The 23,592-nt window shown below is 34.5% G+C and overlaps 1 protein-coding gene across 8 annotated transcripts in view; it reads left to right on the forward strand.

Annotated features, from left to right (window-relative positions):
• The window catches only part of LOC123543471 (uncharacterized), a 34,769-nt gene that overhangs the window by 4,521 nt on the left and 6,656 nt on the right, over positions 1–23,592 (forward strand). The window contains exons 3-7 of one of the 8 annotated variants that reach the window (XM_045330044.2): positions 3,087–3,104; positions 6,233–6,256; positions 7,252–7,330; positions 8,741–8,890; positions 21,109–21,201. In XM_045330044.2, the coding sequence (XP_045185979.2) occupies positions 3,087–3,104; positions 6,233–6,256; positions 7,252–7,330; positions 8,741–8,890; positions 21,109–21,180 (343 nt within the window). In that variant the 3' untranslated portion in view covers positions 21,181–21,201. The remainder of the gene's footprint in view (positions 1–3,086; positions 3,105–6,232; positions 6,257–7,251; positions 7,331–8,740; positions 8,891–21,108; positions 21,202–23,592) is intronic. The other 7 variants (XM_045329570.2, XM_045329808.2, XM_045329693.2 and 4 more) reach the window with 7 other exon arrangements.

The following is a 23,592-nucleotide window of genomic DNA, read 5'->3' on the forward strand; positions in this document are numbered from 1 at the left end:
AAATTAATCTCTTTGAAGGGGGTTTGAACTGTTGGATCAAATACAAATGTTGAATTGAATAAATAGCGTGTGTATTACTATTAACTTTGCACAGGATTTAGTATAGAAATGTAGTAGGGGGTTGGAGGTAATAATTTGCCCACAAAGAGTGCATAGTCATTGTGTATTTATCCAGTTAACAGACAAATACCCAAATACTAAATAATAAATAAGACAAATAACCCAAATGTGTAGCCTCTGTAAATAAAAATTATTGATAGTTTATTATTATACTGAAAGCTACAGTATTGTTCTGTTCTTTCTAAAAATTCTGTTATTATTATACTGAAAGCTATTGTTCTGTTCTTTCTAAAAATTCTGTCAAAGCTCTTTTTGAGAAATTATTTAATAAAATTTTTAAACATTGTTTTGTGTAGTTTTTTCTGAACTGTCCCTGTTTTTGCAATCACATTTTTACCATATTTATTTCATTGACTTTGGTGTTGTATATCTACTATCAGTAGAAAAGAAGTTGATTGGAAAATCTTTGGTTTAGATAAGGAGCATTTTATCATGAATTTTAATGTGCATTGATTGACGTAGGTATTTTCTACTTAACTGATCGTTTCAAATGCCTGTTAGACATCAAATTTATCTTAATGGCAGTTTCTAAATAATGACATAGAAATCTTGGTTCAGGTGGTAAAATGTTGTAAAGGCGTATGTACCTGAAATGTTAGATACAATAGTTACTTCAAGCGTCTTTGATAATTTACCTTTTAGAACGTCTGTCAGGCCTTTATGGTAAGTGAAAGCCCCAATAATTGAAAAATTAATTATATGTTTGAAACCAGATGGTGTAAATAATGCAGTAACAGGAGCTGTAGAACTTTATCCTAGATTTACCAGTTTTAATTGAACTTTTTCAGTATTGGTATAATGTGGAGGCATTAAATGAAATTGATATGCTCCTTCTATATAATATTGAATTGTAAAAAAAAAATGTTTTTGCACGATCAGATATTTTATAGACATTAATGTCAAAAATTCAGGTATTATGTGATGAACATTTTGCATGAAATATTTTGATTTATCGTTTAGATTTGTACAAACTTCAAGTATATTGTGCACAAATAATTTCCATTCTGTTGCAGTTTGTTTAATAGCTTGTTTTTCTTTATGTGTACGGGATGCATTTTTTGTAACTTTCAGAATTTTTGAAAAATACTTTTTGAATTTCATATATTCCAACATGCTAATCACAGAATTTTTTATATGCCTGTCCTAGAACAACAGAATTATTATGTGATGGAGGGGCATGCATTCTGTTCATCTGTGATATTTTGTGTAACTTAATAATCAATATAGGTATTGATTTCAAACTTGGCATATAGGTAGGTGGTGTTAGACAATATGCACAGCGCATAAACTGTGTTGGTATGTGAAAGTTCAAGGTCACAAATGGAGCTCATAGGTCAAATGTGTCCCTCAAATACAGCCTTATATCTATTCAAGGTATTGTATTCAACCTTGACATATAGGTAGGTAAGGATTAGAGTATGTGCAGAGTGCATGAACTGGGTCAATAAGTCAGCGATCAAGGTTACAAAAAGAGCTGGTCAAAACCATTGGTCATATGTCCCGTCCTGAGCATAACTGAGAGATGTCGCATATTTCATTACCTCTCATGAACAGACTTAATCAACATGGTCAAAGCAAGTCTGTTTTATTCTTCTTGGTTGCATTCTTTGCTTCCAAAGGATCTTTTTACAGATTTTATTATTCATAACTATTCAAGGTATTGGCTGCAAGCTTGGCATATAGGCAGATGGTGACAAATTGATTTGAGAGCGTATGAATCATGTTGGTAGGTCAAAGGGCAGGCTCAAAGGTTGAGCTTATGTGTCAAATCTGTCCTTCATTTTTCATGTCTGGAGAATTAAACTTAAAAGCTATCAAGTATTGACATGAAACTTGGAATATAGGTAGATGATGATGAGGTAAAGTTCAAGAATCCAACTCCCCCCCCCCCCAAAAAAAATTTTGAAATGTTTAACTTCCTCCTGTGATCTAAAACTTCAGGCATAAATTGCCTGACTTTATAGAGCTCTTCTAACTTTAAAAAGACACCTTTCCCTGTCTGCAGGGTTTAATATAGCAAATTGGATTTGATATTTGTTACAATAAGTTCAATAGAGGAAAATGTAAATAACTTTGAGGCATACAACTGTCAAACGTTTCTAAATACAGTTTTACTTTCAATCTACCTGTTGGGGGTTAATTAAACAAATCCAGTTTTGAAGAATGTTTTCATTATTGACTTAAGGTTAATAAATGTTGATACATAAATCTGATTGTAGAGATATATGCTCCTTCTACTTTAGTAGCTTAAAGTATTTAAATCTGATATGTTGTAGGTATGTTTTGCACTCTTATTTGTTTAAAGACTTTCCACTGATCTATGTTTGTTAAATAATCATTGTTTTCTTTCTCTTACCTACTTCTTGACTTTTTAATGTCTAGTCCATGCGAAGATCTAGACAACTTGGCTGTGACTCAATGCAGACCTGGAGCGCCTGTATAAATTACAGACTCCGGTATATACCAGATTCAAGCAATTTGAATGAAAAGTATCTTAAATGTTTATGTTTTGTAACCATGATAATACTAACCCAAACTTTTAATCAGTTTATTATACATATTATTCTCTAAATGCATGTGGACACGCAGTAATTTGCACATCAATTGATAATCACTTCTGGACATGCGCAGAAGACCACTCCAGCTCTGCAATGAGCAACATCAAAATGGCTTACCACATAAACTTCCACCACAAAGTGCCAGAAGTCTGACCAAAAGTATCATTTAGCAGTGAAATGCAAGAAAATTTGATGTATTGAGGACCATCATTTTCCCAAAATAGAAAAATATTGTGAAACTGCATATATATACATAAAAAATCTGTGATAAATATGTGATTTGTGCCTCTAACTACAAAATCATTATGGTAGCTTACCAGTTTATTCAATTCAATTGAAGCTTTTTAGAATTGATAAAATACTGTAGAGTCTGATATTTTTCTCTCACATTGTAAAATTGTTTTCTAGTGCATGGCGCCTCCAACGGTAAGAAACCTAAGTAACACTTTATTTATACAGTACTTATATATCTAGTAGTTAGACAAGTGCACATTCATTAATATAAAATACAATATCAAAATATATTTTAATATAAACAGAAAAAATGAAATGGAATGTTTGTCAAAGATTCTGTTTATCTTAGCTTCTTCAGTTTTTTAAATACTAAAAGTTTTCAAACTTTACTAAATTATTTTAGATGTGATTGGAATAATAATTTTACCATCTGTAGCCAACTAAATATCTTATCAACTTGTATAATCATATTTGCAAAGTTCAAGGCTTCTTATTTTGTAAAATGAGCTGCGCCAAATGAAAACCAACATAGTGGCTTTGCGACCAGCATGGATCCAGACAAGCCTGCGTATCCGCACAGTGTGGTCAGGATCCATGCTGTTAGCTAATGGTTTCTCTAATTGTAATAGGCTTTGAAAGCAAACAGCATGGATCCTGACCAGACTGTACGGATCCATGCTGGTTGCAAAACCACTATGTTGGTTTTCTCATGGCGCTGCTCAAATATTTGAACTGAGAAAGTGACAAAATAACCTAAATGACATGGATGCTTTCCAAACAACTTATTTCCAGCCGAGCTCATGACAGTTGTAATATTCACCTCACTGACATCCAGTCTAGGTTATTACTGCTAGAAACAGTTCCAATTAGTATTCACCAAGCAATGAAACTAGTTAGAATATCAATCACAAACATGGACTCCTGATGTTACTACACTTAACTTTTCAGTGGCGACTGTTCTCTTGCTTCTTTTATTTCTAATATGATTTTTTAGCTCACATGTCACAAAGTGACAAGGTGAGCTTTTGTGATCGCGCAGCGTCCGTCATCCGTCCGTCCATCCGTCCATAAACTTTTGCTTGTGACCACTCTAGAGGTCACATTTTTCATGGGATCTTTATGAAAGTTGGTCTGAATGTTCATCTTGATGATATCTAGGTCAAGTTCGAAACTGGGTCACGTGCCTTCAAAAACTAGGTCAGTAGGTCTAAAAATAGAAAAACCTTGTGACCTGTCTAGAGGCCATACTTTTCAATGGATCTTCATGAAAGTTAATCAGAATGTTCACCTTGGTGATATCTAGGTCGTTTGAAACTGGGTCACGTGTCTTCAAAAACTAGGTCAGTAGGTCAAATAATTAAAAAACCTTGTGACCTCTCTAGAGGCCATATTTTTCATGGGATAATAATAATAATAATAATAATAAAGACTTTATTTAATGAGGCAGCATACTTGCTGAAACAACCTTCCGTATGGGCCTCAACGTAATAACATGATACATTTTACATATTTACAACATGGTACGACAACATAAATAAAGAACAAAACAGATACATTTTACAAAACCAGAAGTACAGAAAAATTTCCATAAGGACCTAAACATAATAACATAATATATTTTACATATTAACAACATGAACAAAGAACAAAACAGATAGATTTTACATAATCAATAGCACAGAATAAAAACAATATATTTTAATTGTCAGTTTGTCCAACCAGGAAACTTCCATTGGATATATCTTCTTTTGAATTCTGTACTAGATGCAGAAGATCTTACATGTAAAGGAATGTCATTCCACAGTTTCGGTCCTGAATAATTTAATGATTTCCTGAAAAATTCTAAATTTGGCTTTGGAATATAAAGAAGTTGTTGCTGTGATGACCTGAGTTTATTATTAACATATTTGAATTTATTCTTTAAGTAGTCTGGACAATTTTGAGATTCTGTTTGCAATGCTTTATACTATAAATTATAGACTACCGGGTATTACAGCTTTTTTATACGATCTGTATGAAAGTTGGTTTGAATGTTCATCTTGATGATATCTAGGTCAAGTTCGAAACTGAATCAACTGCGGTCAAAAACTAGGTCAGTAGGTCTAAAAAAAGAAAAACCTTGTGACCTCTTTAGAGGCCTTACTTTTCAATGGATCTTCATGAAAATTGGTCAGAATGTTCACCTTGATGATATCTAGGTCAAGTTCAAAACTGCGTCACGTGCCTTCAAAAACTAGGTCAGTAGGTCAAATAAAAGAAAACCTTGTGACCTCTCTAGAGGCCATATTTTTCATGGGATCTGTATGAAAGTTAGTCTGAATGTTCATTTTGATGATATCAAGGTCAAGTTCGAAACTGGGTCAACTGCAGTCAAAAGCTAGGTCAGTAGGTCTAGAAATAGAAAAACCTTGTGACCTCTCTAGAGGTCATACTTTTCAATGGATCTTCATGAAAATTGGTCTGAATGTTCACCTTGATGATATCTAGATAAAGTTCGAAACTGGGTCACATGCGGTCAAAAACTAGGTCAGTAGGTATAAAAATAGAAAAACCTTGTGACCTCTCTAGAGGCCATATTTTTCACAAGATCTTGATGAAAATTGGTGAGAATGTTCACCTTGATGATATCTAGTCAAGTTCAGAACTGGGTCACCGGCCTTAAAGAACTAGGTCATTAGCTCAAATAATAGAAAAACCTTGTGACCTCTCTGGAGGCCATATTTTTCAATGGATCTTCATGAAAATTGGTCAGAATTTTTATCTTGATGATATCTAGGTCAAGTTCAAAACTGGGTCACATGAGCTCAAAAACTAGGTTACTATGTCAAATGATAGAAAAAACGACGTCATACTCGGTACAAAACTGGGTCATGTGGGGACAGGTGAGCGATTCAGGACCATCATGGTCCTCTTGTTTTAACCTTTACCCTGCTAAATTTCTTAAATGGACTGGTCTATCTTTCAATGTGGGGAGTACCATTCATTATTTGAAGGGGTGATCACTGAAAATTTACAGATTGAATAGCAAACAGTGCAGACCAAGATCTTGGTCTGCACTGGTTGCAAAGGCAAAATCAGCCAGCAGGCTAAAGGTTAAACTAGAAAACGTAAGATTTTTGCACGTCTTCACGTACGGAAGACCATGTTCTCAATTCTAACATAATTATTAATAACCGGATCAGTTGGTTGTCTTTTTGAATTGATTAATTTGATATCTTTTAAATAAAAAGGTAAATCTTTTAGTATCTAAGGATTAAATCATGATACGTCTATGGAATGCATATATTTAGACTATAATCTATTATACCTTGATATGACAGTGCATTAAAGGCTGGATACCAGAGGTAATATTTCATTTAGCCATAATTCTTTACTTTCACTTTTTAGCTCCATTACTTATATTGGAATAGATTATACTTCTTTCACTCTTCTTGTAGGTACACCTGCCAGTCCCTCCTGTAGACAGTGAGCTACTTCGGGCTAACATGGCCCTCCTGTTTGTTTTTCTTGTCTTTCCTAATCCCTGTACAAAATAATTGATAACTCTGTGGAATGTAGCTTTTCTGTTTTTGCTTTTCTTAAGCTGAAGTAAATAAAATGGATAGATTGCATGTTAGAACAATGAATAATTTTTGCAGATCCTTTTCTTTGACAGAGGCTACATTTTAAACAGTAATATCAGTGACACTATTAGACATTGGTAATTATTTAGTCAATTAATTAATTAGTTAATGATTCTCTTTTCATGACAAAATTATGTTGCTGTCTAGAGTCCTTATTCAACATTTATGGTTCAATTCTGCTTTCTGCGTATATTCTACATTTAGAATATAGTCTCTTTTTCTCTGTTTGGATTTTCACTTTCTCTAGACTCTTGACTCTTTATAGAGCAGTTTTATTGCAGTTATACTTCCAAACAATTTAGTTTACACAGAACTATTAACAATAATGTTTACTAAATTACAAAAGATGTCAAGGTCAAATTAATGTACCCGGAAGAACTGATGATAATTCCGCTTGCAAGATATATATAACTGTAGAGTTTCCCCAAGATCAAAATTATGGCAAAGAGAATACTTAAATTAACAAATACCTTGGCCACTCTGTGCCATTTGAAAATCTTCTTGTCATCAGTGGATGTTAAAGTTTGCTTTTAATGTACTCTTTGTTGTTAGTGGTGAGTCTGTTGTTTTGTGAATTCTTGTGCCATTATTTTATAGTATATATTGATTTACAAAAGCTTCTTATGACAGATTACACTGTGAAATCATTTAATGATTTTACAGTATTCAGGTGTATATATATCTATTAAATACCAGTATATTAAATTTTATTTCAGACAGCAGAATGGTAAAGCAGATGTATGTCCCTCACCTAAACCCCTGGATAACCTCAACTGTGTTGCTCCTGAAAAACAGGTATATCTCCTTTTCATTTTGAATGCATATGCATGTGAAAAGATTAATTTATTTGAGGTATGATTTTAGAATTGAGCTAGCTAATGGTGTGACTTGATTGGGTTAACATTTCAATGAAATTGATGCTTATAATATTTTATTTGCATTGTTAGAATTATTTTTTAATGAATGGCCAGTCATAGTAATAGGTTGAACAATCATCTAATTCAATATGCTGAGGCTTTCTTTTGTTGGAATAAAATTTTATTACATATTCGTTTCCTTTCCCCATTAAGTTACAGTGGTACTGGAGACGTCAATATTTTTCCATACGCCTGAATTTCATATCGGGCACTTGACGTAATTTAATGTGTGTCGTTGCATTAATTCTTCTATTTAGTTCAGTATTGTCAATCTTATTCAGGCAATTGAAGAAATTAATTATATTTACATTACATTTTTTACGTGTACGTATGTAATAAAATGGTTATTATGTTTGCATATGGAAATATGCACTCGTTCTTTAGCAGAAGAATATTGCGCTCCTAAAGTAGCACAAAACTTGTGCATAATTCCCGATACAAAGCTATAATAACCTATAAATCTGAAGTGTTTCTTTGTTTACATTCTATGTAAAAAGAGCATGAAAAACTTGGTACATAAAATCAGAAATTTCAAGAATGGGTTACATGTTATGTGCAATGAGACACACCTCAGTAATTTAGTATCACAAAGAGTATTTTTTATGGAAGTGTCATAATGCAGCATGTGTATTTATTATTTAATGATAATGCTAATTTTCAATTCTCAACTTCTCAGTCAGTCAGTTTTTACAAAACCTTCACCCTACCCCTTAAAACTTGTTGATACAGTGCTAAGTATATAAACCTTGTCTTTACCACACACATCAGTCCAAGTGACTGAACAGTTTTGATACTGGGAGGTTGGGTTTTTAGCTGATTTAGTTGCTGCATATGCCTTGCATTCCATCATTTACCATTTTATCAGTATATTTTTATGATATAACAAAATATATAACCGGTATACTGAAGTTTGAATTTAAAACTGTATTTTAGTCACAGAACTTAAGGACCAAATTACAACAGTCTTCTACGGTAAAAGCACATATTTTTGCTGGGTCAAAATTTTGTGAAATTGAAATTATTTTTGAGTATGTTCGCGATATTTCGTATTCGCATAATTGTAAAAATGGTATCATACCTGAATTTGAATTATTCTAATGGTGACTATTTTATGCGAGGATTAATTTTCTCTCAATTTAGCGTCTTGCAAATTTTGCAAAACTTAAACCCTCGTGAAAATTTCTGCTTTTACAGTATTAAGCAGTTGAAATTGCATTTTCCTTCTGCATTTCCACCTTAGAACTTGTGAAAAATATTTCTATGATTTGATCAAATATGAAACTTACAGCCGACAGTCGTAGATAGAAAGAATGTTGATCGGAATTTAGAGCTAGCATTGCGGGTACACAGCCTGAATGATCTACTTACCACCAATGAGGCTCCGCTCAGGGGTTATGCTTTACCAAAAAGTATGCCCCCAAACCCCAATCCCAATAACGTAAGATAGATATTGTTCATGATTATTGCATGTGTAGATGTATCCAGTTTCTCCTGGTAAAGCTGTAAATGATCTTGCTTTTCATGCACTGTGCTTGAATGATTTAGTTGTTCCCCAGAAGCTGTACATGCAAACAGATTAATTCACTAGGACCAACATGGATTATTTTCGTAAATTATTTAAGCGGTTGGTGCAAAAGGTACCTTTCAAAAAAAGAACTCTTTTCTATTGGATTAAGAGATATTTTATTATGTCATTGTTTTTTACCCTGTCCGTCCGTCCTTCTGTCTGTCACACTTCATTTCTGATCAGTTACTGGAAAACCATTTGACCTAGAACCTTCAAACCTTATAGGATGGTAGGGCTGCTGGAGTAGACGACCCTTATTGTTTAAGGATCACTCCATCAAAGGTCAAGATCACAGGGGCCTGAACATGGAAAACCATTTTTGATCAAAAACTTGAGAACCACTTGACCCAGAATGTTGGAACTTCATAGGAGGATTGGTCATTCAGAGTAGATGACCCCTATTGATTTTGGGGTCACTCTGTTAAAGGTCAAGTTCACAGGGGCCTGAACATTGAAAGCCATTTCCGATCTATAACTTGAGAATCATTTGACCCAGAATGTTAAAACTTAATAGGATGATTGGACATGCAGAGTAGATGCCCCCAATTGATTTTGGGGTCACTCTATTAAAGGTCCTGGTCAGAGGGGCCAGAACTTGGAAAACTGTTTCTGGTCAGTAACTTGAGAACCACTTGACCCAGAATGTTGAAGTTTCATAGGATGATTGGACATATAGAGTAGATAACCCCTATTGATTTTGAGTCACTCTATTAAAGGTCAAGGTAACAGTGGCCTGATCATGTAAAATCTTTTCCGGTCAGTAACTTGAGAACCACTTGACCCAGAATGTTGAAACTTCATAGGATTATTGGACATGCAAAGTAGATGATCCATATTGATTTTGGGTTCACTTGACCAAAGGTCAAGGTCACAGAAGCCTGAACATGGAAAACTGTTTCTGGTCAGTAACTTGAGAACCACTTCACCCAGAATGTTGAATCTTCATAGGATGCTTGGTCATGCAGAGTAGATGACCCCTATCGTTTTTGGGGTCACTCTGTTAAAGGTCAATGACACAGGGGCCGGAACATGGAAAACTGTTTCAAGGTCATAACCTTAGAACCACTAGGCCCAGGATGTTGAAATGAAACTTAGTGGGATGACTGGGCATGCCAAGAAGATAATCCTTATTGCAGCCAACTATCAGTGTCTCTTTGACTTTTGCTCCTGTCCCCCGACTTCTTGCCTATATGACTATGCATTGGGGGAGACATGCGCTTTTCTACAAAAGCATCTTCTAGTTCATTACTGAGTGCAGTATGCACAGTCAGTGTCATTTCAAAGGCAATTTAAAGAAACATAGTAACATGGCAAAATTATTTACAGCTTGAGCCTAATTCACACAAATTATACTTTCAGCAGCAAGTAGATTAGCAGATGGAACTAACATAGTTTTCTTTTTATACATGTGCAGTGTATGTCCTCAGAATGTCTGTTTATTTTTTAATAACTAAAACAAAAAAATTGTTTAGGAAAATATTTAAGTGAAAAAATCACGAGGAAATTTTCTAAAAGAATTAAATGGTTTGTCATTGTTTGAATTTCAAATAACAAATGTGGTCAGCTCTTTGAAGTTTCATGGACTTTGATTTTTATACTAAGGTGAGCAGTTTAGTTTTTCAGGGGGAAAAAATGTTATACTAGTAATATTATGAGAATATTTTGCTGAATTATCATTATTATTATTTTTTATTATTATACTGCAACAATTTGGTCATATTTTCATGAATCTTGTAAAAGAAGAAAATTATGACAGATCTATCTGCAGTTGTTTTACTGAGGCCCAATGTAAAGTTGCTAAAAATACAGTCAAACGTGTGTTAAGTAACCTGCCAAAGGAGCAACACAATCTGGCTAATTGAGGCAGGTGACTGCTTAAGACAGGTTGAAAATAGAACAAGTAATGAGCTTTGGAGGTTAGGTGATAGGCTGCTTAATGTATCCGATCCACAAATAAGCAAGTTCTATGTAACTGTTTTTGAAATATATAAAAATTGATGCCTGGTAAGCTCATGTAATTTTAGTATCATTTGAAAGTGTATTGCCTATTGAAAAAGAAAATATAAATTACATGACAAAAATATGTTAAAGAATTTATTTTGTTTTACTTTAATGTCTTCAATGATAATTCGATAGAAACCCAGGAGTCAAAATCCTGGACTGTAAAGATTCTTGCATATTATTTATGGTCATCTTACTTACTAATTCTTGTTCAACAGACACAACACTTTCAAATGATACCAAAAAAGACATGGGGTCACCAGGGATTGAAATGTTACCTAATTGTGGATCAGGTACCTTAAAACAGGTGGCTGCTTCATACAGGTGGCTGCTAATGAATGTTCAGCTTTACCTGATTGTGTCTGGTATAAATATAGATCTTACCCTCAATATTTTTAGCTCACCTGAGCTCGAAGTGTTCAAAGGTGAGCTTTTGTGATCGCCCTGTGTCCGTCGTCGTTCGTCCGTCCGTCCGTCATCAACAATTTGACTGTTAACACTCTAGAGGTCACAATTTTGGCCCAATCTTAATGAAACTTGGTCAGAATGTTATCCTCAATAAAATCTTGGAAGAGTTCGATATTGGGTCATCTGAGGTCAAAAACTAGGCCACCAGGTCAAATCAAAGGAAAAGCTTGTTTACATTCTAGAGGTCACAATTTTGGCCCAATCTTAATGAAACTTGGTCAGAATGTTACCCTTAATAAAATCTTAGATGAGTTTGATATTGGGTCATCTGGGGTCAAAAACTAGGTCACCAGGTCAAATCAAAGGAAAAGCTTGTTAACATTCTAGAGGTCACAATTTTGGTCCAACCTTAATGAAACTTTGTCAGAATGTTACTCTCAATAAAATCTTGGATGAGTTTGATATTGGGTCATCTGGGGTCAAAAACTAGGTCACCAGGTCAAATCAAAGGAAAAGCTTGTTAACACTCTAGAGGTCACAATTTTGGCCCAATCTTAATGAAACTTAGTCAGAATGTTAATCTCAATAAAATCTTGGACGAATTTGATATTGGATCATCTGGGGTCAAAAACTAGGTCACCAGGTCAAATCAAAGGAAAAGCTTGTTAACATTCTAGAGGTCACAATTTTGGCCCAATCTTAATGAAACTTGGTCAGAATGTTACCCTTAATAAAATCCTAGATGAAATTGATATTGGGTTATCTGGGGTCAATAACTAGGTCACCAGGTCAGATCAAAGAAAAAGCTTGTTAACACTCTAGAGGTCACAATTTTGATCCAATCGTAATGAAACTTTGTCAGAATGTTACTCTCAATAAAATCTTGGATGAGTTCGATATTGGGTCATCTGGGGTCAAAAACTAGGTCACCAGGTCAAATCAAAGGAAAAGCTTGTTAATACTCTAGAGGTCACAATTTTGGCCCAATCTTAATTAAACTTGGTCAGAATGTTAATCTCAATAAAATCTTGGACGAATTTGATATTGGATCATCTGGGGTAAAAAACTAGGTCACCAGGTCAAAATAAAGGAAAAGCTTGTTTACACTCTAGAGGTCACAATTTTGGCCCAATCTTAATGAAAATTGGTCAGAATGTTATCCTCAATAAAATCTTGGATGAATTCGATATTGGGTCATCTGGGATCAAAAACTAGGTCATCAGGTCAAATCAAAGGAAAAGCTTGTTAACATTCTAGAGGTCATAATTTTGGCCCAATCTTAATGAAACTTGGTCAGAATATTACTCTCAATAAAATCTTGGACAAATTCGATATTGGGTCATCTGGGGTCAAAAACTAGGTCACCAGGTCAAATCAAAGGAAAAGCTTGTTAACAGTAGAGGTCACAATTTTGGCCCAATCTTAATGAAACTTGGTCAGAATATTACTCACAATAAAATCTTGGACGAGTTCAATATTGGGTTATCTGGGATCAAAAACTAGGTCACCAGGTCAAATCAAAGGAAAAGCTTTTTAACACTGTAGAGGCCACATTTATGACTGTATCTTCATGAATCTTGGTCAGAATGTTAATCTTGATTGTCTCAAGGTCCAGTTTGAATCTGGGTCATGTAGGTTCAAAAACTAGGTCACCAGGTCAAATCAAAGGAAAAGCTTGTCAACACTGTAGAGGCCACATTTATGAACATATCTTAATGAAACTTGGTCAGAATGTTGATCTTGATGATCTATAGGTCAAGTCTAAATCTGGGTCAGGTGGGGTCAAAAACTAGGTCACTAGGTCAAATCAAAGGAAAAGCTTGTTAACACTCTAAATGCCACATTTATGACTGTATCTTCATGAAACTTGGTCAGAATGTTAATCTTGATGATCTTTAGGTCGAGTTTGATTCTGGGTCTTGTGGGGTCAAAAACTAGGGCACCGGGTCAAATAAAAGGAAAAGCTAGTTAACACTTTAAGATCACATTTATGACCATATCTTTATGAAACTTGGTCAGAATGTTAATCTTGATGATCTTTAGGTCAATAGGTCAGGTGAGCGATACAGGGCCTTCATGGCCCTCTTGTTAATTTATGTGAACAAGGACACAAGTGCTTGTTCTACAAGACATCAAACATGAAAAATATTTTGAAAACCTGCATTTTTACAGGAACTTTATGTTGGGCTTCAGTACATTTGTTTCACAACGCTTCTGGTCACCACTGAAACATACGTTGTATGTCCTTTTTCTTCCAGCATGTTTATTCAAAAGTCTGAATTGTTAAAATCTTCAGTTTCAGAATGTTACTATATATTTTGGTGTAATGAATAGTTTTATTATTTGTGGGATAATTAGGAACCAGAGTATGTTTGGGGAAGAATTGGTGGGGAGACAGTATTATACAATGATAATAAAACATTTCTTTTGTCCCTTTTTGTATAGTTGCAATACTTATTTGATTCATATTTTGTGTGAAATAATGTTAAACTTTTTAACAAAAATATGAAGTTAAAGGAGTAAGTAAACATATAGAATACTTGTTAATTATTAATATTAGATATGTTTATAGTATATTATATAGAGTAAGATGCAAGTCATTTTCACTGACGGTGTTTTGATAACATTTTAGATGTTACAAGGCCGTGTCTATAAAATATTATTCAGGTTTGGTAAGTGGATTCCACACATTGCTGTCATACAGCAAAATACACCACTGTAAACATACAGTAGAATGTTAATAGTTACATTGTTGGTAACTGGATATATGCTGGTAACTGGATATATGCTGGTAACTGGATATACGCTGGTAACTGGATATACGCTGCCAAGAAAATCCGTATCAGGCGAGAGCAAAATTTGAGTCTAATACAGACAGTGTGTATCCCATTTTCAGCTACCAACAAAGCATGTAACGATTTTATCTTGCTGACTACCCTTTACTAGCTTTCATATGTGGTAAATTTGAATATAACCAATATCTTTTACAAAATCCATATAAGAATATCAGATAACTTATATGAATATACGAACCTGCTATGGAAAAAAATTGTGTCATGTGACAACTCTCAGCCAGTAGAAATGCTGGAAACATGTAAAAGGCAAGATAAGGTTTATGATTGCTGTTCTGCCGCGAATGCACACTAGTATACGTTATGTGGAAAATGGGTTTTTATGTTCACATTTTGTAATAAAGGTGATTGTTGGTTTTAGTAGTAACATATATTTTGATCATCTTTTAGTTTTTAGCTCGACTATTCGAAAAATAAGTAGAGCTATCCTACTCACCACAGCGCCGGCATCGATGTCGGCGTCAGCGTCACACCCTGGTTAAGTTTTTCGTACCAGTCCACATTTTGACAAAGTCTTTTGAGATAAAGCTTTGAAACTTTCAACACTTGTTTACTATCACCATGTCCAGTTATACACAAGAATACATAACTCTGTCAAGCATTTTGACTGAATTATGGCCCCTTTTGACTTAGAAATCTTGGTTAAGTTTTTCATACCAGTTCATATTTTGACAAAGTCTTTTGAAATAAAGCTTTGAAACTTTCAACACTTGTTTACCATCACCATGTCCAGTTGTAGGCAAGAGTACATAACTCCATCAAGCATTTTGGCTGAATTATGGCCCCTTTTGACTTAGAAATCTTGGTTAGTTTTTCGTACCAGTCTACATTTTGACAAAGTCTTTTGAGATAATAGCTTGCAAACTTTCAACACTTGTTTACCATCACCATGTCCAGTTGTAGGCAAGAGTACATAACTTCATCAAGCATTTTGGCTGAATTATGACCCCTTTTGACTTAGAAACCTTGGTTAAGTTTTTCGTACCAGTTTATATTTTGTGTAAAGTGTTTGACGTATGGCTTTGAAACTTTTTTAACTTGTTCAGTATAATAGTCTCTATCAATAGGCAAGAGTACATAACTCTGTCATCTTTTTTGGCTGAATTATGGCCCTTTTTGAACTTGGAAATTGGTTCTGTTTTGTATCTGTCCATGTTTTGTCAAGACTATTTGACATATGGCCTTTAGTCTTTAAACACTTGTTTATCATTATGATTTCCATCAGTAGGCAAGAGTACATAGCTCTGACAACTATTTTGGCTGAATTATGACCCTTTTTGGACTTTGAAATTTGTTCAGTTATTCTTACAAGTCAGCCTTTTGCCAAAACTATTTGAACTGTGGCTTTGAAACAAAAACACTAGTTTATCAACATGATTTCCATCTGTAGGCAAGAGTACATAACTCTGTCAACTATTTTGACTGAATTATGGCCCTTTTTGGACTTGGAAATTAGTTAAATTTTTCATACAAGTCTATATTTTGCCTAACATATATCTTAACATATTTGCCATCATGGTCACACATTGCCATTTAGTGCAAGACTAATCGAAATCCACTAATACAGGAACATTTTTTTGTTTTGTCTGAAAATCTATGGAAATATTTTGATCCCATTCTTAAATCAATTCTTGAATAGTCGAGCACGCTGTCATCCGACAGCTCTTGTTATGGTGAATAGACTTAGAACATTGTCAAGTTAATTGATCAGGTTATAGGTTCTGCCTGTGTGAAACTAGAAGAGCTGTCACATAATCTACACATATTGGCTTAAACAGACAAAACAAAGTTGGACATAATTATTTAATTGTTTCTGAAGCCATGAAATGTTTCATACTTAATTCATAAATCAGTTTTAGTTCCATGTCTGACTATTGTCACTCTCTTGCAGAAAACACATAATATAATTTTTTTAATTTTTGAAAATCAGTTATAAATCCAATGAACACCAGTCCTATTCCTTAACAGGTACAGGGGCAGATAATTATCGCTAACCATTCATTGTGTAGCAGTTATAGGTAGTTATACACAAGTTGTACAATGAATATACTTTTTTGTTTTGATAATGTTCATCAACAGGGGGAAGGTTCAGAGTTTACTGATTCAGACACTGATGATTTAATAAGTCTCGATCAACTGTCCACTTGCCCACTTAGCGCAGATCCAAGATCTAGAAAGCTCAACTCCCAGTCGCAACATCTGCAGAGGTTTCTGAAAGAAGACCCTATGCTAAGCTCCCTGAATCAGAAACCAGAACTGCGACCAGGTACTTCGGAGAGACAGAATCTTAGCACAGCTACTCAGCTTTTTAATAGTGATTCGTTCCTAATCCCTAAAAATGATGTTGATGCCATGTTAAGGGTAAATATGTGGAATCCAATATTGTCAATGGCTCCAAATGGACCTCGGAGAGATTTAGCAAGTCAACATTATAAGAGTCTTATGACCCAGTTACCATTTCGTATGGTTGATGACCGTGTAAAATCACATAGTTCTTTGGAAAATGAGTTGAAAACATCATACCAGGAAAAAGTAGATTACTTTAACCCCTTGAAAAAGGTACAGTTAAGTATCACTAGGCTAGACAATGCTGTCAGCTTTTGTAGAACTCAGGTACGAAATCTAAAGAAAGACTCAACTGTAAAAAGGTCTGTGTCAAGGGCAACTAACTCTGCCACAACTCAAAATGGCAAGGGAGAGAATATTGGTGAGCAAGTTTCGTTAAAAATGAAGCCTCCAATATTTGATCCATTTGTAGGGAAATTGACAAAGCCGACAAAATTTGAACAAAAGTTTAACATGCCCGTACCTCCGGTAAAAATTTTAGAAAGTATTCCAGTAGATAAGATACTGAAGAGTAGTGGAGTAGGCACACCATGCCATGTTCCATCACAATCTTCACCAAGGTCATCTACAGGTCACAAGCAGGGGATGTTAAACAACCATCAGTCTGCTACTTCCATTACTCATATTTCTACTACACCTACAAATAATCAGTCTCAGTTAGATAATTCAGCCAACGAAGGAAATCATCAGAATAAGTTAAATCAGTTCACTAAAGAGACAGTAGGTGTAGCTGAACCATCTTTAGATAATGAGCTGAAAGGAGAGTGTATAAACACGGATAAAATTGGAAAGGTGAATGAGCTTCATTCAGAAAAAGTGAAAGACAAAGTTGTTGAAGCTGAAAGTAAGATCAAAGAGACAGCAAAAGACAATTCCAAGGAAAACAATGTTAATAAAGAGGGGATTGAAGGGTTGACGGGTACAAAAATGAATATAGATAATAAGAAAACTGAAAAATTGGAGAAATTTGAGAACAGTGCTGCAAAAGTATCGGCAAAGAAACTGTTAAAGAAACCTTCTGTTGCCAGTGGGGTAGGAGAGATGTTTTGTTATTTCCCAGCATTCCATAACCCAAAACACAGTTACAGTTTGTGTGAACTAATAAGAATGGTTCCAGTCTGTGTGAACTAATGGACTAGTTCTAGTCTGAACATGGTAAAAATTTCTGACTGTCTGTTTTGACTAATGGATTGCTCATAGACTAAACTTTTTTTGCCAAATCACGTCAGTCTAGGAATGATCTGATATTGACTGGTCCTATTCCATCTAACTTTCAGATAAATGACAGTCTACAGTGTGTTGGACTGGTACCAGAGAAACTTTGGAACAGTTCTGCTAGCCATTCTGTTGACTACTGTTTAAGATCAGCAGATGCTGTAAAGTTCTCAAAATGTTGTTAATGAATAGATTTCACTGGGAAATTTTCTCTCTGGGTATCTCTATAATTAGAGACACAAATCTTGTCCAGCTTTAGCCTTGGGACATATCAGGTATTGGTACATCCGTACATGTACTTTACAAAACTTTTAATTAAGCAACAGTTGATATTTTGCCAGTAGGAGTGTACTCTGTGTACATATACAGGTATTGTCAGAAAAGTAAGATTTTTAGAAATACTGGACTCATGTTTAACATGTAGAAATATTCTTTTGCGTTGTTAGCTGGAAAACCCCAGAATAATTTGAATTTCCTCAGAGTAAATCTATAGGTAAACTTAACAAACACAGAGATCACAGATATATACTTTTTTCTGTTCATTCTCACTTCATTACAAACATGGTTGTTTAACAGTCATTATGTTTCCCCCCTCTTGGAGACACATATTGTTTTTGCCCTGCCTGTCTGTCTGTCACACTTCATTTCCGACCAATAACTGGAAAATCATTTGACCTAGAACCTTCAAACTTTATGGGATGGTAGGGCTTATAGAGCAGATGAATCCTATTGTTTTTTGGGGTCACTTTATCAAAGGTCAAAGTCACAGGTGCCTGTACATGGAAAACCATTTCCGATCAATAACTTGAGAACCACTTGACCCAGAATGTTGAAACTTAATAGCAGATGTTGAAGCCACTCTGTTAAAGGTCAAAGTCACAGGGGCCTGAACATGGAAAACCATTTCCAATCAATAATTTGAGTATTACTTGACCCAGAATGTTGAAATTTCATAGCATGATTGGACATGCAAAGTAGATGACCCCTATTGATTTTGGGGTCACTTTATTAAAGGTCAAGGTCACAGCAGCCAGGGTATGGAAATCCATTTCCTGTCAGTAATTTGAGAACCATTTGACCTAGATAGAGCCTTCAAACTTCATAGGTTGATAGGGATTACAGTGTAAATGACCCCTATAGTTTTTGGGGTCACTCAGTCAAAGGTCAAGGTCACAGGGACCATCTCTCTGTCACTAAATTTTTTATCAATAACTGGAGAACCGTTTGACCTAGAACCTTAAAATTTCATAGGGTGATAAGGCTTTCAGAGTAAATGACCTGTAAAATTTTTGGGTTACTAGATCAAAGGTCAAGGTAACAGGGGCCTGAACATGGAAAACCATTTCTGATCAATAACTTAAGAACCACCATACGATGTTGAAAACTCATACGATGATTGGACATATATAGGTTGGATGACCCTTACTGATTTTAGGGTCACTTGATCAAAGGTCAAGGTAATAGGGACCAGAATATGCAAAACGGTTTCCGATCAATAACTTGAAAGCCATTAAACCTAAAACCTTAAAACTTCATAGGATGATAGGACTTACAAGAGTAGATGACCCTTATTGTTTTTGGAGTCACTTTAGCTAAGGTCAAGGTCACAGAGGACTGAACATGGAAAATGGTTTCCTATCAATAATTTGAGAACAACTTGACCCAGACTGTTGAAACTTCATAGCATGATTGGACATGCAGAAAAGATGACCCTTATTGTTTTTGGGGTAACTCAATCAAAGGTCAAGGTCACAAGGGCCTAAACATGGAAAACGGTTTACAATCAATAACTTGAGAACCACTTGATCCAGAATGGTGAAACTTAATAGGATGATTGAACATGCCAAGTTGGTGATCCCTATTGCAGCCAACCATCAGTGTCTTTTTGACTTTGGCCCCTGTTCCCTATCGACTTCATGCCTATTATGACTATGCATTTGGGGAGACATGTGCTTTTCTACAAAAGCATCTTCTAGTTTTGTTTTATTATGTTCATTGTTTTGGTAAACAAATATACTTTATCAGTCAAAGTTCATCATATAATCTTCAACAGAATGGCAAGCTGAAATGCTTCAGTCACGTCACGACAGTTGGATTTTTGCTTCTGTTACATTTAAAACAAACTTGCAGCAAAAGATTTGATATGGCTGCCAACATGATGCTGTTAAGTTTTAAATTAATAGGAACAGAAGAAATTGGTACAAACATCTGTGTTAGACAGTAAGAAAGTTTAAAAGTAATTAAACTATACGAAAAGATTCAATCAGACACTAAGAATGTAATAATAACATAGTTTTTATCACAGTATATTACAAAACTAGTTTTTTTTAATATAAATTGCAGTTTATTATAAAACTGTTAGTTTATAAGATTTTTGTGTGTTTTACATCTTTTTTACTATCTCTTTTTAAATGACAACATTGAGCTTGATTGTGTTTAGTTTAACGTAAAACTTGAAGGTTACCTTGAAATGGGTATTTTTCTCAAAGTTGACTAGAATGTAGTACATGTAGCTTTTTTCAGATCTTGAATTTTCATTCATCTTTCAGTGTGCAACACATGCATGACACTTGTTAAATATCAGCACCATACTTCACTCTGTTGCAATTTATTTTGGCTGTAATTAAACTTTTCCTTGACTTTTGCTAAACTAATGTACAATGTCTTATTTGTTGCCCTTGGATGGATTCAAAAATTGGAATTAGTTGACCCAACCATTCTTGATACTGGACATGAACATTCTGTAGTCAAGTGGTGGAACGGCATAAATAGATTAAATTGTAAAAGACATTATGATAGGATAATTGTCTAATTTCGCCCCACCCTCCTAAAATAAACCGTCAGGTTCCTGCTATAAAAGACCATGTAGTCTGAATAAGTTGCAACAATACATGTGTTTGTCAGTATCACCAGTAGTGAAAGGTGTTATAGAGTGTGACACAATACCACACACTTTGTTGTTCTTTCTTCACACTGGTCTGTTTTTGCTAACATTCTCACTTTTATACAAGATGATTATGTTTTTACCAGTTACAGTATGAACCGTTCCACGAAATGTTAATTATTAGATTATTATAGATTTCCTGTATTGTATCATTTCTTGTAACAAAATGTCATTGTTGTTGTAAATATATTAACATGTCTCACAGTTGTATTTGTATACATTAAACAATGTTGGTAATCTGAATACGTCTGGTTTAAATATAGAACTTGTACTTAGAGCTAATTGATAGTTAATTTAAACTTAATTTCCTGGGTACCTTGCAGATGTGGTTTGATGCTAGCGGACGTGCATATGTGAGCCTCGCAACGCGCTACGACCCTGTTAGAAAATACTGAAACATTTTATGTTTACGAAAGGTACATGAACATGGAATGCTGGAGTTTGATATATTCACATAGCCTTCAGATCTAATACTAATCCCATATTAATCGCATTAGTGTTTTTACTACTTACTAACACCTTAACTAGTTCTTGTTTCAATGACTTGCCTACTAATCTCAGTGTAGAATGATTTATATGCCGCTACAATAACACAATAAGTCTTGCTCTAACATAGTCACTGTAGTTTTCTCGTTTCTGCATGCATGCATGTCAGCGTCATGTTAACCAGTATCTAAGACTGTCTTTCAGACTGGCTTCTATACACTGCATTCCTTCTTTATCAGATTTCTTACTTCACAGGTAGAATGTCACAGAGATTTTGGGGAGAGCACTGTGTAATTTCACAAAATTTTTGCTCCTCTTTCTGCAGTGAAGTTTGACAGGTTCAGTATTATTTTGCTCCTGTCTCTTTATGCAGTTTCAAAGATTCAGCACTATTTTCTTCAGTTATTTTCACAGGTATTTCAATGTTATTTTGCTCCTTTCAGATTTCACTGATCTAGTTTATATTTTCACTGGTTTAAGATTCTGATTACCATTTTATACCCACAGGATTAAAACTGTGAGTTATTCTGTGTTACATTGTGTGTGGGTGGTGGGTGGGTGTATTTATATGTTTGGTGTTCAGAAAAACATGGAATAAATGGCCATTCGAACAAGATAACATGTCACATGCAAAACCAAAACTCCTATCTTAAAAGTCAAAGTCAAAGATTCGAGGTCATTGTTCTTATCCAACGTGCATAAATTGATATTGAAATAACTTGGTACAAACATTCACCAAAACAAGACCATGATTGTGAGGAGGCAATTACATCTAACTCAGAGATCAAAGACAACCCTTTATGTGTCAAAGATTTTACATCATTTATATCTTTTGTAAGCATTTACCACAATGCACAAACTTTCATCTTAACCCGATAATGTGTTGCATATAAGACTTAGACTACTAGGTCAAAGATCAAAGTCACACTTAGAGATCAATGATTTAAGGTCATTTTTCTTGGCCTGTCTGTAACTTCTTGAAACATAGGCAGACATTCAAATAACTGGGCATAATTAAACATTGGTTATGACAAGAGTTATAATGTGTATCCCTTGTAAAATGTAGACCTCTGGTTCCAAAGTCAAGTTGGGGTTCAGTCGGAATGTTTTATTGCCAAGTGCCATATTGTAACCAACAACAAGGGCATCAACCCAGGGCGACATGAATTATACACTCAGGAAAGGGGGAGGGTGTGTTCCACACACACATTTCTGTGCTCGACATCAAATAGCAAGTGTATTTCTGTCCTAAGGACATGTGTCTAACAAAAAATTCATTATTATTAGATATAGTTTACTTTGTAGAATATTAGATTCATTCTTTTAACAAGATATACATTATTACAAGTTTGTGCATACTAAGGCCTAAAAAAAATTCTTTGTTTCCGGTAACATGCTGAAAAAAATTAGGGTAGGTAAGTTGGAATTTTTTGGGGGGGATTTTTTTTTATTAAGGGAGACTTTCCTGAAATTATTTTTGTGTCAAAAAATGAATTCAAATAAGGGGGTTATGCCTTTAGCACCAGGAAGTTTATTTCTTACACCACAGACCATGTTTAAAGGATAAAAAGTGCAGTTTGGCAACTTTTTGTCAAAATTTGAATTTTTTTTCTCCAAGGCCATAAAAACTTAGGGTCGGGCCAAAAATTTAGGGTAGGTCGGTATACCAGAAACAAACAATTTTTTTTTATGCCTAATTCATTTCTTAGATATTAGAATCAGACTTTGTACAAGATGTGATTTACTTTGTACTTTAAACAAGTCATTTCCAGTCCATTATGTTTGGTAACAGTTTTTGATATTTACTTAATACCAGACATAAATAATTTATAATTCAGAAAAAACCGATTAATTGATTTTAACATTTGAAATAATGACATAATAGGTAGAAATTTTCCCATGTCATTCAAATCAATATATTTTATTTAACTGCTAAAAGGATTATAACACAGAAATGTTATTGACTGCAAGCTTTTGTTGTCATCCAAGGCTGTTTGGGATTTTTAAAAATGACATAAGAATTAAAATTGTCTCTTATGTAATGAAAGAGGAAGATTGTTCAAAAATATCAAATGCTGACTCTTAATGAGATATTAGTCTACTCAGTAAAGTTTGAATCAGTGTCAGTTACTTTCATATATACATGTAATGACTATACCTGAAATTTTGCTTGAATTACAGTGTATACTTAGGTTTGTTTAATTATAAAAAGCATACATGCAATAAATGTTGAAATGTATATTAGTTATTTGCCTGGATTGTTGCCTGCATCTCTCAGAACAAACAGGCACGTATGTCATTCTTTTTTTACCTCAGCATGT

The sequence above is a fragment of the Mercenaria mercenaria genome, chromosome 15, assembly GCF_021730395.1.
Source record: "Mercenaria mercenaria strain notata chromosome 15, MADL_Memer_1, whole genome shotgun sequence".
NCBI lineage: Eukaryota > Metazoa > Mollusca > Bivalvia > Venerida > Veneridae > Mercenaria > Mercenaria mercenaria.